The sequence below is a fragment of the Sander lucioperca genome, chromosome 11, assembly GCF_008315115.2.
Source record: "Sander lucioperca isolate FBNREF2018 chromosome 11, SLUC_FBN_1.2, whole genome shotgun sequence".
In the NCBI taxonomy this organism is placed as follows: Eukaryota; Metazoa; Chordata; class Actinopteri; order Perciformes; family Percidae; genus Sander; species Sander lucioperca.
The window spans coordinates 12,861,025-12,876,191 of record NC_050183.1 but is presented as its reverse complement, the minus strand read 5'-3'; the positions used below and the strand labels follow the sequence as shown (position 1 = coordinate 12,876,191).

The 15,167-nt window shown below is 40.8% G+C and overlaps 2 protein-coding genes across 3 annotated transcripts in view; both read right to left on the bottom strand.

Moving 5' to 3' along the window:
• Window positions 1-15,167, bottom strand: part of rabgap1l (RAB GTPase activating protein 1-like) — a 120,209-nt gene that overhangs the window by 68,531 nt on the left and 36,511 nt on the right. The window lies entirely within an intron of this gene.
• gpr52 (G protein-coupled receptor 52) lies at window positions 139-6,111 on the bottom strand. The gene has a single exon (XM_031303921.2). The coding sequence runs from the start codon at window positions 4,164-4,166 to the stop codon at window positions 3,048-3,050; it is 1,119 nt and encodes a 372-aa protein (XP_031159781.1). The 5' UTR covers window positions 4,167-6,111; the 3' UTR covers window positions 139-3,047.

Sequence of the window (15,167 nt, the reverse complement as noted above, 5' to 3'; positions counted from 1 at the left end):
GATAACCCAAAAGAGACAGATATTTTTCTTTGAATTAAAAACAATATTGTACTTACATTCATCAGAATGGCCAGAAAGACTCTTGAATGGAATGATCATAGCTGTTTTTGCTGAATGTGAAGTTTCTTGCCACTAAAATATAATAAGATAAAATGCTGAGTCTTTTTGCCTCTAGTGTTAAAAAAAATCACTTAATGCAGCTTTAAAATGAGGAATGACTTACACAGCCTACTCTTAAGCAGCATAGAATGCAGTTACAATATCAAGGGGCTGGGTTTGCTGTGTCACTTGCTCTCTAGCATGGACAGATATATACTACAAGCAAGGCATAGACCACAGATGACTACTATATGAGCAAAGAGAGAAATCAGTAAGATATTGGCTATAGTATGTGGCTGAATTTATGTGATTAGAATTATGCTTTGATACTGATCCAATGATCAAGGGAATGTACAAGGTAAATCGACAGGAGTGACCATATTACTGGATAAGATGATGAGAATCATAACCAAAGGCAGTTTGTGGGTTGCTTTAACTACACATCCTCTGCACTTTGTATATCAAAAGCCCCAGATTGGGGAAATAACTATAGTAAAATACTATATTTATTTTTTAGCAGAATTTAGTTACTGTAACCACCTATCGCCAATAAGAAGCCCACAAACAATTCATTAAGGACTCCTTTCTAAAAACCTATACTCTGCCATTCCCAGCACAGTCATCTGTTGCTTGGGCACAGACATCATGAAAAAACATAGCATTCAACAAGCCCAGTTACCACATTTAGAGTGTGATTCCCAGTTTGGTTTGACCTTGTGAAAAGTGCACACTAAATACTGTGGTCATTCACAAAAGCATTGAGAAGTATGTAAGACATTCAGGCCTATAGTTTGAGGTGAGTAGCTTTATAAAAAAAAAAAAAAAAAAAAAAAAAACAGCAACAGAATTGGTACAGCTGAAAGAGAGTGGGACACATTAAAAGTAATGAGGATTGTCAGGCCAATAGTTGAACAAAACTCCACAAGATAAGCTGCTGATAGCCTTAAACCTTTATCACGACAAAGCATGTAATTTCAGATCAGTTCAGTTTTAACCTCACAATGACCTCCAGACAGATCAGATCACATTAACCTGAGCCCCTGTGCACCACTGCTGGGAAATAAAATCCACTATCATCTTTAACAAAGATAACTGATGCAAAGCACTCAAAACCAGCCTACTAATCAGGTCTACACTGCCACTACTATCACGTTTCTTACCTAGAAGCGACTCAGGGAGGTTTAAAGCAACACCCAAGATGTTCATCATCATCAAAATAATACTATTCTCAAGTCAGCTCAATTACAGATTTCTGTTTCTAAACTAAACCTAAACCTATTGCATTATAAATAATGTGAAATTCATAATTAGATAATGCTGTTTTTTACTTTGCCAAGTCTGGTGTTTGTTCCTTATCCAATATACATGGCCCTACATATACAGGGGGGATGTAATATTTATTTGCTGGGTAGAAATGGCTGTCATGAGCGCTCATGCATCAAACTGTTAGCAGAATACTCATAACACAGCCATATCAGGAATGCCACACCAATGGTGGGAATGCTGCCGCTGATGGGGTATTTCATTAGCGCAAGGGGGGGACCTTGGCAAAAAACTGTGCTGGGTAGTTATCTGCCGTGGGTATCAGTTCACTGCCTTCAATATAAAGACCTCAGTGTCAAACTGACACATCCTTTGTATGAATTCTGGAAATCAAGTGCTTTTTAGAAGGGGTGCACCAAACAATTGGTGACCAACCATAATCAGCTAATATTTAAATTGGTAAACAATATAAGCAGCATGTCATCTGTAGAAAATCTGATACAGGTCACACTACGACACAAGGCAATGTGTTAAATGGTTTGACAATTAGAACGTCTACATTATAGATTAGTAACCATGTTGACTCAAATGAAAACCTAATAAATTCTCATTTTGGGGGTTTTAACTTGATTTAAAGGTTTCAACACTCTTTTTACAAGTTTAGATATTTTACAGTCCTTGCTCTAATGCTGTGATGTTGATGATGAGTATGTTTTGCAGAGCTATCTAAACAGTGCTATATTGGAGTTTTACTGATTAAGATTGATGTGCACTGTTACCTGTACATTATGTACCCTGTTTTGCAGGTCTGAGTAAACAACTTTATCCAGATTTCAACCTACTGTTAGATCGGCGATTGGCTAATCACTTTAATTATAGAAAGGCCAATCATTTTAATTATAGAAAGAAAATGTGTCAGAACACCATTGCTTTTTTGCATCTCTCTCCTGTTCACCTGCAAACATCATGTTTACAGACTCAACATGAAATACTTCAGCAGAAATGGACTGCACACTTTCCTTTAGACAACAGTCAAGTCCATATGCCATCTGTTATTTATCAGCAGCATAATGGCTGTCGTCATTGTCACCTTGTGTGTTTATACAGATAAAAAGTCAAATATCCATTTACAACCTTTAAACAGGTTTATGAGCACAAGTAAGTGTAGGTTATCTAGTTTCTGCTAATGACAGTCATAGAAAGTACGGAAACATCGAATAAAAGGTCGATCCAATTCACAACCACAAACAAAATTTAACAGCCATGAAAAAGTGTGGTCACATTTGATGTTTGAGAGGATATCTGTGAATCTTTTGGAGTTTGTCTTCCCACTATGTCTGACCTGGCTGATGACATACAGTGAGATGTAAAGGCTAAGAAAGCCATGGGGAGACTACTTTCTATATGATCCACAGCAAAGTCACATACCACAGAATAAAAACCATCACAGAGTGCCCATCTCATTAAATCTCTGTTTAGACACTGCACCCATCTCCTTGAAAAGCTTGTAATACAATAAACCATGTGACCAACGCAATGACATTGGTGTCAGCTCACAGGCTGATACAACAGAAATTGTTTTCTGTTTGCTTAAGCTGTGCCAATGTTATTGAAAGTTAACTAGCTGCTAAGCTCGTTAAGATTCATGTTCCCCTTTTGTTGATCCCAGCAATAAAGTCATCCCTTCAGATGGAGCATGAGTTTGCCCTCTTCCTTGGTTTAGGCTCCCCGAAGTCCCCGTCATCGGCCGCGCAGTGGCTAAAGGAGCAAATTGTCTGTGAGAGCCTACGCATGCCCAGGCGGAACACACTATTAGACAGGCTGTAGATGACACAGTTGCAAAAGCTGTTGCTTATGGCCAGCCATGTGGTGATGAAGGAAAGGGCAGGGTTATCCAGCACATGGGAGCTCTCTAGCAGGAAGTAGATTATGTAGGGCAGCCAAAGCATATAGAAAACGCTGGTGATGCGAAACAGCACCATCGCATAGCGCCGATCTGGTCCATGCCCTCCATGATGCCCACCACCACCCCCCTCACCAGCCTCCATTTCCTGGCTGGGGAAACGTGCCCGCCGTTCACTGATCTCCCTGTTGTGCTGCTGGCAAATGCGAAATATATGGTAATAAGTAAAACACACCACAAGTGCAGCAGGCGCATAGAGCATACACACCACAAATCCTGTAAAGAGGGCAGAGGTGGGCCAAGAGTGAGCACACCACTCAAAAATGTCCCCATGATAGCCTGGCTTACCCCACCCAAAGAAGGAGGGCAAGAAAACCAGGCTAGAGTAGACCCAGATTAGGGTAATGCACCCTCGTAGCCGGCATGGCGTCACCAGCTGGTTGTAAGACAGTGGTTTAGTTATGGCCAGGTAGCGGTCCACACTGATACAAGCCAAGCAGGCCATTGAAACACTCTTCAGGACAGAGATGACATAGCTGAAGACCTGGCATGTGATGGGTTCCTGGACACCTGCTGGGTAGTGGAGCAGAGACAGGGTGGGCACCAGGCAGCTAAGACCCACCAGCAGGTCAGCATATGCCATGGTCTGGATGAAGTAGCTGGTGGTGTAGTGGTGTAGCAAAGGGGCACAGTGGAACACAAAGATCACAGTCAGGTTCCCTGCAATAATGAGCACTGTCAGAAGTACAATGACAGCAGTCTCCAGGACGCAAGCCTCTAGGCCTTCGTTCAGCCCCCAGCCCAAGGGACAAGAGTGGTTGGCAGCACTGCCAGGAAAGAAGTCTCCATGACTGCTGTTGGCAGTGAGCACCGGGCCCGTTGTCAGTTCAGACTGGTTCATTGTTCTGGGTGCTATCCAGGTGGGTCAGGTTTGTGGTGTGTCACCCATAAGGCAGGTGGCCTGAAACTGGAAAACTGCCTGCCCCCCACCCGCTCTACACCGGGTGTCTGCAGCCTTCTTCAGTTAACGGAGCTCAATACTCTCTCTAACACACTCACTCTCTCGTTCACCTTACTCTCACATAGCTGGGTCTCAATCAAATAAACACTGACTGGAGAAAAATCAATACAGCCTCTGGGAGGGTAGCACAACCCATTTAGCTCTCCTTTTCCAATCACTCATGGTTAGTGAAAGTAGTGGGTGGGTAACAGTCAGGAGTAGAGATACAAAAACTGTATTCCTTCAGTAAACCAGGGTGGGAGGGTATCATTACTGCTGTGGCCAGCATCTATTCCAAAGGCGAGTTTCCCAGCTGCTTTGCCTGCCAGTCTGTGGCCTCATCTCCCGATCCTAATGAGGGTTGCCACAGGGAGGCTGAGGGCATAAGCACAAGGGCAGAGAGCACAGAAGATGCGAGGGAGGACACCATACAAAGAGGTTAAAGCGTGAAGCAAAGCACAATGCTCTCTGCTGTTGACAAATCCTCACAGGAGATCAAATAAGTTAGCTGCATATGGCTCCTATTTCACTCCTGGAAATCAGATGAAATTTGCTGAGTGCAGTTGCCTTTCAAAAAATAAACTTCAGGCAACCATTGCTAAGGGGAAAAAAGCTTCTTAGGAGTCTCTCTTAGTGTGTACCAAAGTCTGGAAAAGAAAATTACATCCATCTCCGTGAATCAACCCTTCAATCCAATCCAAAGTTTTACTGTGCAATGGGTGCTTGTGTTTACAATGTAACAGCAGGCTTCCCTTATTTTGGTGGTCCTCTGGTCAGTGTCTGGAGCCCATGCATGCCCAGCTATTGTCTGAATCAAAACACAGACACAGGCTAGAACAACATGGGGATCTCCGCAGGAGATAATGTCATAGCTCTCTCAGCATGCGGCGCTGGGGGAAAAATTATGTTTACAAGCCATCCCGAGGCAGAATGAGGTTGAAAAAAAAAAAAAAAAAGAAATAGCACGTCAAAATCACAGGATGAGTTTTGCTATTAAAGTAATTTAAAGTTTAAATCCAAATGTGCAAACTTGCCTCTCAGTGTTCTGGACTGCAAGTCGCAAACAATACATGTAAAGGCCAGTAGCTGATGAAAGTGTTGAATCTAAGACTCCCATGCAGGCAGGTGGAAGGACTCTCCTGGAGCAATGAGAGGCCAGCTGAATAGCTCAGTGCTCCTCTCACTTAGACTCCTCAGCAATCCTGTGGCAGACACTTGCAGAGAGGGGTGTGGGGATCAATCGGCAATCCACCTATTTATCCCATAAATGCATTACTTGCATTTTTGTTGTGACATCCTGAAGCATTAGCACCTTCTCCTCAAATGCTGAATGCAACCATAGATTTTCTAACTTGCTTTAGTCCTTTGAAGTATGCGCTCTGTTTATTTGTAGAGGTATGAGGTCCTACAACTCCTCTCTTAGTATGTCTGTCGCCCAGAACAAAACCCTGGCAGCGCAACAAAAGGGAATCCACTCGAGCAGCATAAAGAAAAGACCAAGTCCCAGTCGGAGTCCCAGTTTCAAGCACTGTCCTCTGCAAATGTCCCCCTTTTAATTCCAGTAAACGGGACAACCCACATTTTTAATAAATAAATCCTTAGATCCTGGCATACAGAAACAGATGAATGCAATGCATCTATCAAAAGCTGCAAGTAAAAAGCAAGAAAAAAAAAAGATGATTGCGCTGATGGAAATGAGTTAAATCTGCAGTGAGGGAAGCGAAGGGACGAAGAGTCCCTCAGCCCTGGTGCAGTGAGGAGAGATGCTGCGACTGGCTTACACTTCCCTCCCTCCCTCTCCACGCAATCTCTCTAGCTTGCACACTCAACCTCTCTCTCTTTACACACACAGAAACTCAAACACACACACACACGAACCCTCCCTCTTTCTCTCTCTCAGCTTTCGCTCAATGCCCCGCCTCCTCCCATCCCAGCTGCACCTGAGGCTCCCTGCCACATTATTCTGTCTCTCAAACTGACTTTCTCCCAGAGGTAAATTTGGATGCATTTCCTATTTACATATTACTTATCTTTCACAGTCTGTTTTATATTAATTAAAAGCCCCCTCCTTTTCTTTCCTTCCATGTTTCAGTCCTTCTCCTGACTCTCAATCTCATTTCTCCATACATCTATCTAGCTCTAGTATGTAAAAAAAAAAACAGTGTTTAATTCATACTTTAAAAAGAACCAACATTGAAAATATAACATGAGATAAAATTAAAAATTATACATTTCATGACATCCTTATGAGTCACTCGTTATACTATCTTTGTATACTTGTCTACTTGTCTACTTTGAGGGAAGAATGAAAAGACAATGCCTGTTGTGGTCATCAGTCTCAGCTTGCCACTTAAATACGTTAGTATATAATGTTCAAGAATACAGGAGGCCACTCAACCTCCATAATTCCATGAAACATCTTGGATCTTGGATATATCTAGTAAAATTAGTCCTCTCCCTTATCCAGCAAGGCTCTTCTGTATATTTTATTTATTCTTTATTTAACCAACTGCTTAGCACAGTTATGCATGCCCCTTAGTTACAGTTGCCCGGCATTTCGGCCAGTTGGGAGCATCCTCTGGCCGACAGATGATAAAGAGGATCATGTGACAGCAAATTGGATAAGCAGAAGGGCGCATGGAAAGAAACTGTCACACATCGTGGCTGGGCAGGAGAATCTTGAAAACAAGAAAATTCAGAGCAACTTTTCTAACATCATCATTTTCCTTGTTTTTTTTTTTTTTTTACTTTTAAAGCCAATTACAGTAGAGGCCATGAAGAGTGGCAGGCTGCAAGTTGGACAGAAAAATGGCTACTTTGGAAAACAACTTCCAGGAAGAGAAGAGTGCTTTAAATATTTGAAAAACAAAATACATGTTTGAAAGGAGCAAACATGACAAACTACTACTACTACTTTATGGAAAAAAATATACACATCCTGTCAACTTACAAAGTATAACTATACTGTATTCCGCAGATGGACAAAGGAAAACATGATGCTATCCACATATGTGTCTAATTTTTCAAAACTAAATTCTAGAAAAGCGCTTGGTCAAATCCACTCAGAACGTCACTTATCAAACCATCAGAGCAAAACCAAATGTGTTATTTGTACAACAACAAGGGAATGTGACTTCCAGAGACAGAGATATTCACTGACGATGGCTGAACCTAGACCTGACTGAGTGTCTTTGAGGAAGATGTAATACGATGTAAGAATATTATACAGGAAAAGGTGGTATGCAGCCAATTTTTAACACACCTGTTTATAACAGACCATTCAAGCCAATGAAAATGCCTTGCACAGACCCGCTGTCCTTAAATATGGAGGCAGTAGCATGTAGCAGTAGTAGGGCTGGGCGATAAAACGATCTCAAAACTGGGCCGCGATAAAATGCAGGTCTACAACAATGATAAGCTTTGGACATATTTACCCGATAACACAACTGCCAGAGTCTGGCTTTTCGGCTTGCCAGACACGTCCACTTCCTATTGTGAGCGTATGTCTGTTGCTGGTGTTGTGTAGAAGTGTGTTCCCCTCCTGTTAAAATACGTAGCACCCCCATCCATAGTTACGGTTAGAGATAAGGTTTGGTTCAGGTAACATTAGGGGGGAACACATCAACAGGGGGAAAGTCTTTGACGGCGAAAGTGATGGTAAACATGAACGTGAACTTGCGTTATCCTCTCAAGCTGAGGACATTGATAAAAACGTCAGTTGTGTGAAAATGGTTGAGATTTCACAAAAGCGACGAGGAGCAGATTAAGCCGGTCTGTAAAATATGTTGGCAGTTGGTGCCAAGCAGGAAGGCAAACGTAAAACAAATCTTTTACATCACCTGAACAGGTACCATTCAGCGACCACACATAGTATGAAAATGCGGACTCACGCTGGCTTGCGTCCACACACACAGTCTGGAAGTTAAAACGTTACCGTTAGTTTGTCTGCTGTTAACAGCGCTAGCATTAACGGTGCTATAGCTGCTGTACCAAAACAACAATCAATCATGTCGTCTTTTGCGGCCATTGCCCCATATGAAAAATAATTTTAAAAAAAGAGCAAAAAATATAACGAGCGCTATACAGTTCAGGTAACCTAGTATAGTACAATTCAGTAATACACAGTTTACAGTCACTTCACATTTTCTTTTCACATGTATAACGCGTTTACAAAGAAATCACTGATTTTGCTTTACCAAGACTTAAAGGTTTAAAGTGTGTACAGTGTGTTTCATACTAACGTGGTTGTGAACTGGAGTACAAAATAGTCTGTCAAGCAGAAGGACGGCACTTTAATTGTCATGGAGACCAGATATTCTTTGGCCTCTGTGTTGGTTAATTTGGTCATTCAAGAGAAGCAGTGTGATGGAAAAACAGAGAGAGGGGGCAGATATAAAGGAGAACTAAAAATAAAGAGACAAAGTGAAGACTAAAAGAAAGTTCATGTAGACAGGTCTGCTGTCACTATGGAAGGAGCCAGTCAATGGAGATCTCTCAGCACAGTGCTCTTTACCTTTGGAGGTGGACACTGATGAAAAACACGACCAGAAGGCCACCGTTAATAATTCATTCTGCTCCAAAACAAAGACAGCGGGGCCACTTGGAAACAAAGGTGGAGGCTGATTCACCTTTTACTGCTTCCCAGCATCCCACCCTCCTCCACCCCTGGGCTCCTGCTGATTCCAGTCAACAGCAATGTGTATGGGCATAAGCAGGGAGTTTACATCTACATTATAGGTGTTTAGCTGATGGGGCTGAAAGACACCTTTCTAGAGCAAGCATTACATAGTGCTAAATCAATGTAATAAAAAAACTAAACAAATGACAAAGTTCACACTCAAAGATAACACGAAAATGTCAATCCAATGCCCGTCTGTACAAATAGGCTTTCAGATGCTGTTTAAACTAGTCATCAAAGGTTACTACTTAACCTGGTGGCAATTTTAAAGCTTACAGTGGTCAGCATTGGTCTTCAATGTTGACCAAGGGACAGCCAGTATTGTAAGCCCTGATCAGATGACATTATAAGGTTGTGTCTGCACAAGACCTGACCCGGTTCCTGGATTGAAACTTACAGAGAAGCATTTAAAAGCGAAATGCTCTTTTCTCCTTCAAGACAAGCAGGCGCTGCACAGTTGTTGACAACAGATGACTGCAGTAAATATGTGGAATAATGCGAAGCAGATAGCTTTCCTCCAGTCAGAGATTTCTTTAAAGGCAAACTAAATTACCCCGGCCCCGAGCTGGTCTTGGTGGTAGAACCCTGTAAACCCACTACTTTGCCTTGGTATGATCAGACTAAAATGACAAGATGCAAGAACACATATTATATTCTTCAGACCTGGGAAGGAGGTGCAGGCCTCCAGTGGTTTCCATTTCCTCTTCTTGTGTTTTGTCAAGCTGCGTTTTTGCAAAATCTAGCTCTGATAACTGACAACCCTCTTGTCCAAGAGTCTGGGAGTTGGCATATGGAGGGATAGATGGTTATTGGGGCAGATTAGAGCTGATTCACTGCCTGGATACAAACATTCAGCAAGCACCATCAACGGACCAACACTAAACCAGCTTAGCAGGCAGAAGCTGGTATTTATATTTATCAACAGTGGGCCAAGCTTTGTCTGGATTCAGTTCCCAGGTTGAGGGCACTGAATACGAATAATCCAAAGCACTGACAACATTAGTAGTCATTGGGCTTAAGTGCAGCATGCCTTACTTGCCTGTCATAAAAAAATGCATCGGAAACTGAGATGACATACAGTGGATTGACACCATTTGCCAAAATAAAATTCTGAAAATTTAGATACTGTGACAATTAGAACACATAAGGCAGTCAAAGCCAGACTGTTGTTAAGACCGTCTGCCTCTCTTTGCTCTTTGGTATTCTGGAGTATAAAGCATCACAGACTAACATGGTACTGTGCATACTTTTTCAAATTTTGTTTACTTTTCAAAATTTTCTCTCTTGTGGGCAGCCAAAGCAAAGTTAGTCATGTAAGGCAGCTATACATTTGTAAAATAAATGAAAAGTGGCAATTATGATTACTGTTTTAGAAAGTAAGGGTTGTGAGGGCATATTTTATTTCTGTTCAATATGATATGAAGCAGGCACAGTGAGAAGGGGAAACTGTCAAATGTAAAGATAGAAGCTAAATCACAGCATGTGGAAGATGTGTGGAAGTAACAGCTATTATTGTTGAACACCCTTAACAGAAAAAATATCAATATATTCACCTCCAGCACAATGTCACCATGCATACTGTGTACACTGGGACTGCTGCAGTTAAATGGTAAAGAAGAGCTAAAGGTCAAAGACAGCCAGGCTGCCTACTGAAATCACCATCTATCATCTAACCTCACACCACAAAGCAGTGAAGACCTGTCTGACCGCCCAGGTTGAGATACTTATATTCATTATTCTGCAGCACCCATTGTCCTTGCACCATGTAGGTCAGGATGTAACATGCATCTCTTAGACATCTGTAAAGGCTGAATGTAAACAATAAGTCTTTGTACCTTTACTAGAAATTGTTTTTTTTTGTCAAAGAAAAATAAATTGATATTTGTTGAATAAATGTCATTGTATAAAATGCAGGTCATGGGTTAATTTCACATTTGCATTCTTTAGGGGTTCAGGGGTATGCAGTACTATGTTAGTGAGTGATTATGCCAAAAGTCTCTTCTTTAAGCTTGTTCCTGCTTTAACTCAAAATAAATCACATTCCTTTTATACCCTTTCTGGACAAACCCTGTCGCAAATGTACTTGAGATAAGATTCCTTATTAAATTAGAAGACACAAGCTAGTTTGACTCTGCAGTGAGGAAGAGGAAGAAGCAGAGCACTACTCTAGCTGTAAAGTTACAGTCGATATGAGGACTGAGACACAGTAGTGTTGTGACCAGAGAAGACGCTGTAGGCTGGATCTCCTTAATCCGAGCTGTCATATCAGTGTCAGCATGACTAGGAGGCTATGCTAATACACACACACAGTGGATACCCTCACTACTGTATTGCAGCACAGCTACAACAAACACCCTTACTTATAAAATTATTTTTATCACACCTTTGGCATTGCATGTTCATTTTCATCTATCTATTTTCATCTAAGAAATTCTACATTGAATGAAAAACTTGCATTAATGCCATAAATACTCAAATTTCATCTTAAACCCTGTCTTATAATCACTTTTTTTATTTGGTAATTTGTTTTAGTTTAGTTATTCAAAAGATTAGATTGCATCTGATTTTTGCTTTTCTTTTCCAGATATAGATTTTCCTGAAGCTGTGGGGAAGACAGGTGTCATTTTGTGGTTTCTGCTGTGGATATGTGAATGGGAGCTGGAGGGCTGCATTATTGAGACACACACAAAGCCGGGGTGGGAATGGTGCTGTGAATAGACCTACTGTATATTGTAAGGAGGGTGTTGCTTGGCTGTGTTGTGGCCATGCATTGCAGCTGCTCCCTATGGATACTATGAAGCAGGATGGGTGTATGTGTGTGTGCGTGTCTTTGTGTGAGAGGCTGTGATTGACTTTAGACCCTCAAGGGGATTTTATTTCATCCATGAATGATAGAAGACCTTAAACTAGTGGCAGGACACACAACTAAGCCAGAGGAATTATATTTATGTACAGTATGTGCACGATGTGTGTCTGGGCATGCATGCATGTATACTGTATTTTTAGCTAGCGGTGAAAACCTTGTATCTCTAAAATGTCAATGTTTGAAGACCTAAAAAAGACCTTATAAAAATAATAGAGTAGTGTTTAGCTTTGATCACATTGCATGTTTTTTGACTACACTAATGGATTTCTGGCAGAGGTGCAAACATCAACAAAGTTAAGAGTTTTGTCCTTCAATAGTGATATGCATATCAATGTACAGTACATCCAGCACATGTTTACCTACTGAACAGTGAATAGCATAAAAAAGAACTAAGTAATCCCAATAATGTATTAGAAAAAAAGCAGAAGGTAACCAGAAGGTTGAAAAAGTACAAGGTGAAATTTGGGAGAGTGTATTCATAAGTAGCTGGCCACCTACCCAGTTTCCAATTATCCAAATATGAAGTACCTACAGTAATGAACTAAGGCAGAAGTTGAGAGACAAAGACGAAAGGAGACAGCATTGTCATGGAGACAACTTTAAGCTGAGAGAAGTCCATCAACCCTTGCAGTTACCATGGCAGCCCATCTTATGTACATTGTACTCCATGTATCTGTATGTGGGTTATCAAGCGTGGGTGTAGTATTATTCCAGTCTGGCTGCATGGCTGATGCTACCTTTGATTGTACACCGACGTTAAATGTCATCGCTAAGCTGGCGCCTGGCCTCAATATGATTCAACATCAAAATATAATGCACCTCACAGCCCTGGTCTGATTTGCTCTTAGATTTCATTATGTGCTTTGTATAGAATTTAACTGAGCTGGTTCCAAACAAAAGTTCAGAAACTAAATGGAAAATGATATAGGGCTAACATATGTTAACCCATTTAAAATGAACCATAATCAATAACAACAAGGATGTATGAAGAACCATGCTTTTCAATTCCATTTATCAATTCTTAAAAGCAACATTTGACCTACTGCATCTCCATGTAAATGGCCGGAATCATAGGCATCTATCCAATTGTATAGTGTGTCAATATGGTGCTCTAGAAGAATTAGAATCAGTATTTTTAGAATATATACGAAAGCCAGTGCTAATTAAAAATAAGTACAAATTCTCTCACATCGCTCACTGGTACAAATGTGTTTAGCCAGGGAGAAAAGGGCAAGAGATTGTACAAAAACACTGAACAAAAAAGTTCAAAAGAAAAGAAAAAATTCCCTTTGCAAATCAATCTCCTTGGAAGACCTTCAGTTTCATACAGTATAAGGCTCCTTACGGCCTGCTGTGGTGAAACCACTGTTCCAGGCTTCTGTTAACACACTGGCTGTGCTGTGAGTGAGATTGGTCTTTGGAAAGGCAGGCCTGAAAATAGCTGGCTGAGCCTTTTTAAGTTGTGGGTTCAAGCGAGGCAGCACACCTTGGGCTTGTATGGCTCTAGGGAGACAAAAAGGTTATTCAAATGTCACCAGCAACCCTCCGACCCCGACCACAGTGCTGCACCAGCCAAGAAATAAGTTATTTGTGAATGTCTCAGATGCCCTAAGGCTATGGTGTGTGTGACAGAGTGTGTATTTGTGACCCTGTGTGTAATGACTGTATATGAGAGCAGTACAACACTGAAAATTACACTTGCGATGATATCAAGCTAGCTGGCCACGGGCCACATGCTGCTAAATGCTCAGTGAGTTAGTCTAACCCAGTGGTTCCCAACTTGGGAATGGACTCCTCAAGCGGTGACAAGACCACTTTGGAGGCTTGCAATATGATTTACAGTATGAGTAGTTTTTAACTTCTAAGTCTCCACTGATAAGAAATGAAATTATCTACTATAAAATCCTCCACCATCTTGCATGCAGCACATGCAGTACCTGAGTGTACTCTGATACCTAACCACTGTTAGCGCTGTAAGACGTGTGCATCTGTGTGTCTATGGCTGTAAATTTGTAGTTGAACAGGACACATTTTTTGTGTTAAGGCACACACACAAAAAACAAATTACAAATGACCATATCACATTTGTGTGTTTAAACTTTATCATCATTTGTTGTCATATCACAACATTGGTCGTCAAATTAACAGCACAGGCATGCATACACTACGCTCACAACTCAAGACGTATTAACAAAATTAGTATTATGAATGTTTGGCTGTTGATTCGATTGGTTTTCATGACACTCAATGTTTCTCAAGGACATGAAATGTCTTTATCTGTCCAGGCCTCAATATTCTCATGCCGTAAAAGCAATAAACACACATACATATATATATATATATATATATATATATATATATATATATATATATATATATATATATATATATATATATATATATATATATATATATATATATATTCATGCCGTCTGTCTTCCCAGTTTGTTGAACGTCAAAATTATGTCAGATAATGAGACGTGATCTGAATCACATTTTAAATCACATACATATAAGACTTTTAATGTGCTTGCCTGAATGTGGTATATCCCTGCACAATCTAAAAAACTGAGATTTCCCATGAAATGCTGCAATCTTTTCTCTATTTTCAATCTAAAGGATGTTTTTTGCTGTGTCACTAACAGTAAATTTTATTAGAGAAGAAGTGCACAGGATTCATTCCTAACGGTGAAATATAGAAGGCTGAGGGACATTTCATTTAGGGTGTCTGATAGTTTCATTAAGATAAACCCCTGATGTTTTAAGACCTTTACAATAAGAGAGGGAGCAGCTAAAAATGCCAGCTTTATGCACATGATGAAAAACAAATACACACTTTCTGATTCTGCATGCTGCAGCCGATTCTTCATTAGAAAAACATGCACCATATAAATACACTGATGATCAGTTCAATCACAAAGTACAATAAAAACAAAGAAGTCTGTTTAAGTGATGTATGTTTAGGATTAGAAACCACACATGGTTTAACACCTACTGTATCGGCTGTGGGTCACTAGCATAATGCCTGAGCAGCGCTGATTTATGATACCCGATACCCCTACCATAAGGACGACAGTCCAATTACTTAAAATTCAATCAGTATTAACGTCGTCACTGAGCCCAGACAATAGACATTAATAAGCTCCACACAGCCCGTGCTGTTGCAGTCATTTGCCTCTCTTCCCTCCCCCCCTCCATCTTTTCTCAGTTCCATTCATTTGATGCAGCTATTAATAGCCTGGCCACACGCCTATCAATACCATCACTACTCCAGCAAGACAGAGGATGTGGGCATGGCCCAGCCAGTGGAATGAGAATAAATTAGCCAAACTACAGAAGCTTGGTCTCATGTATGGAG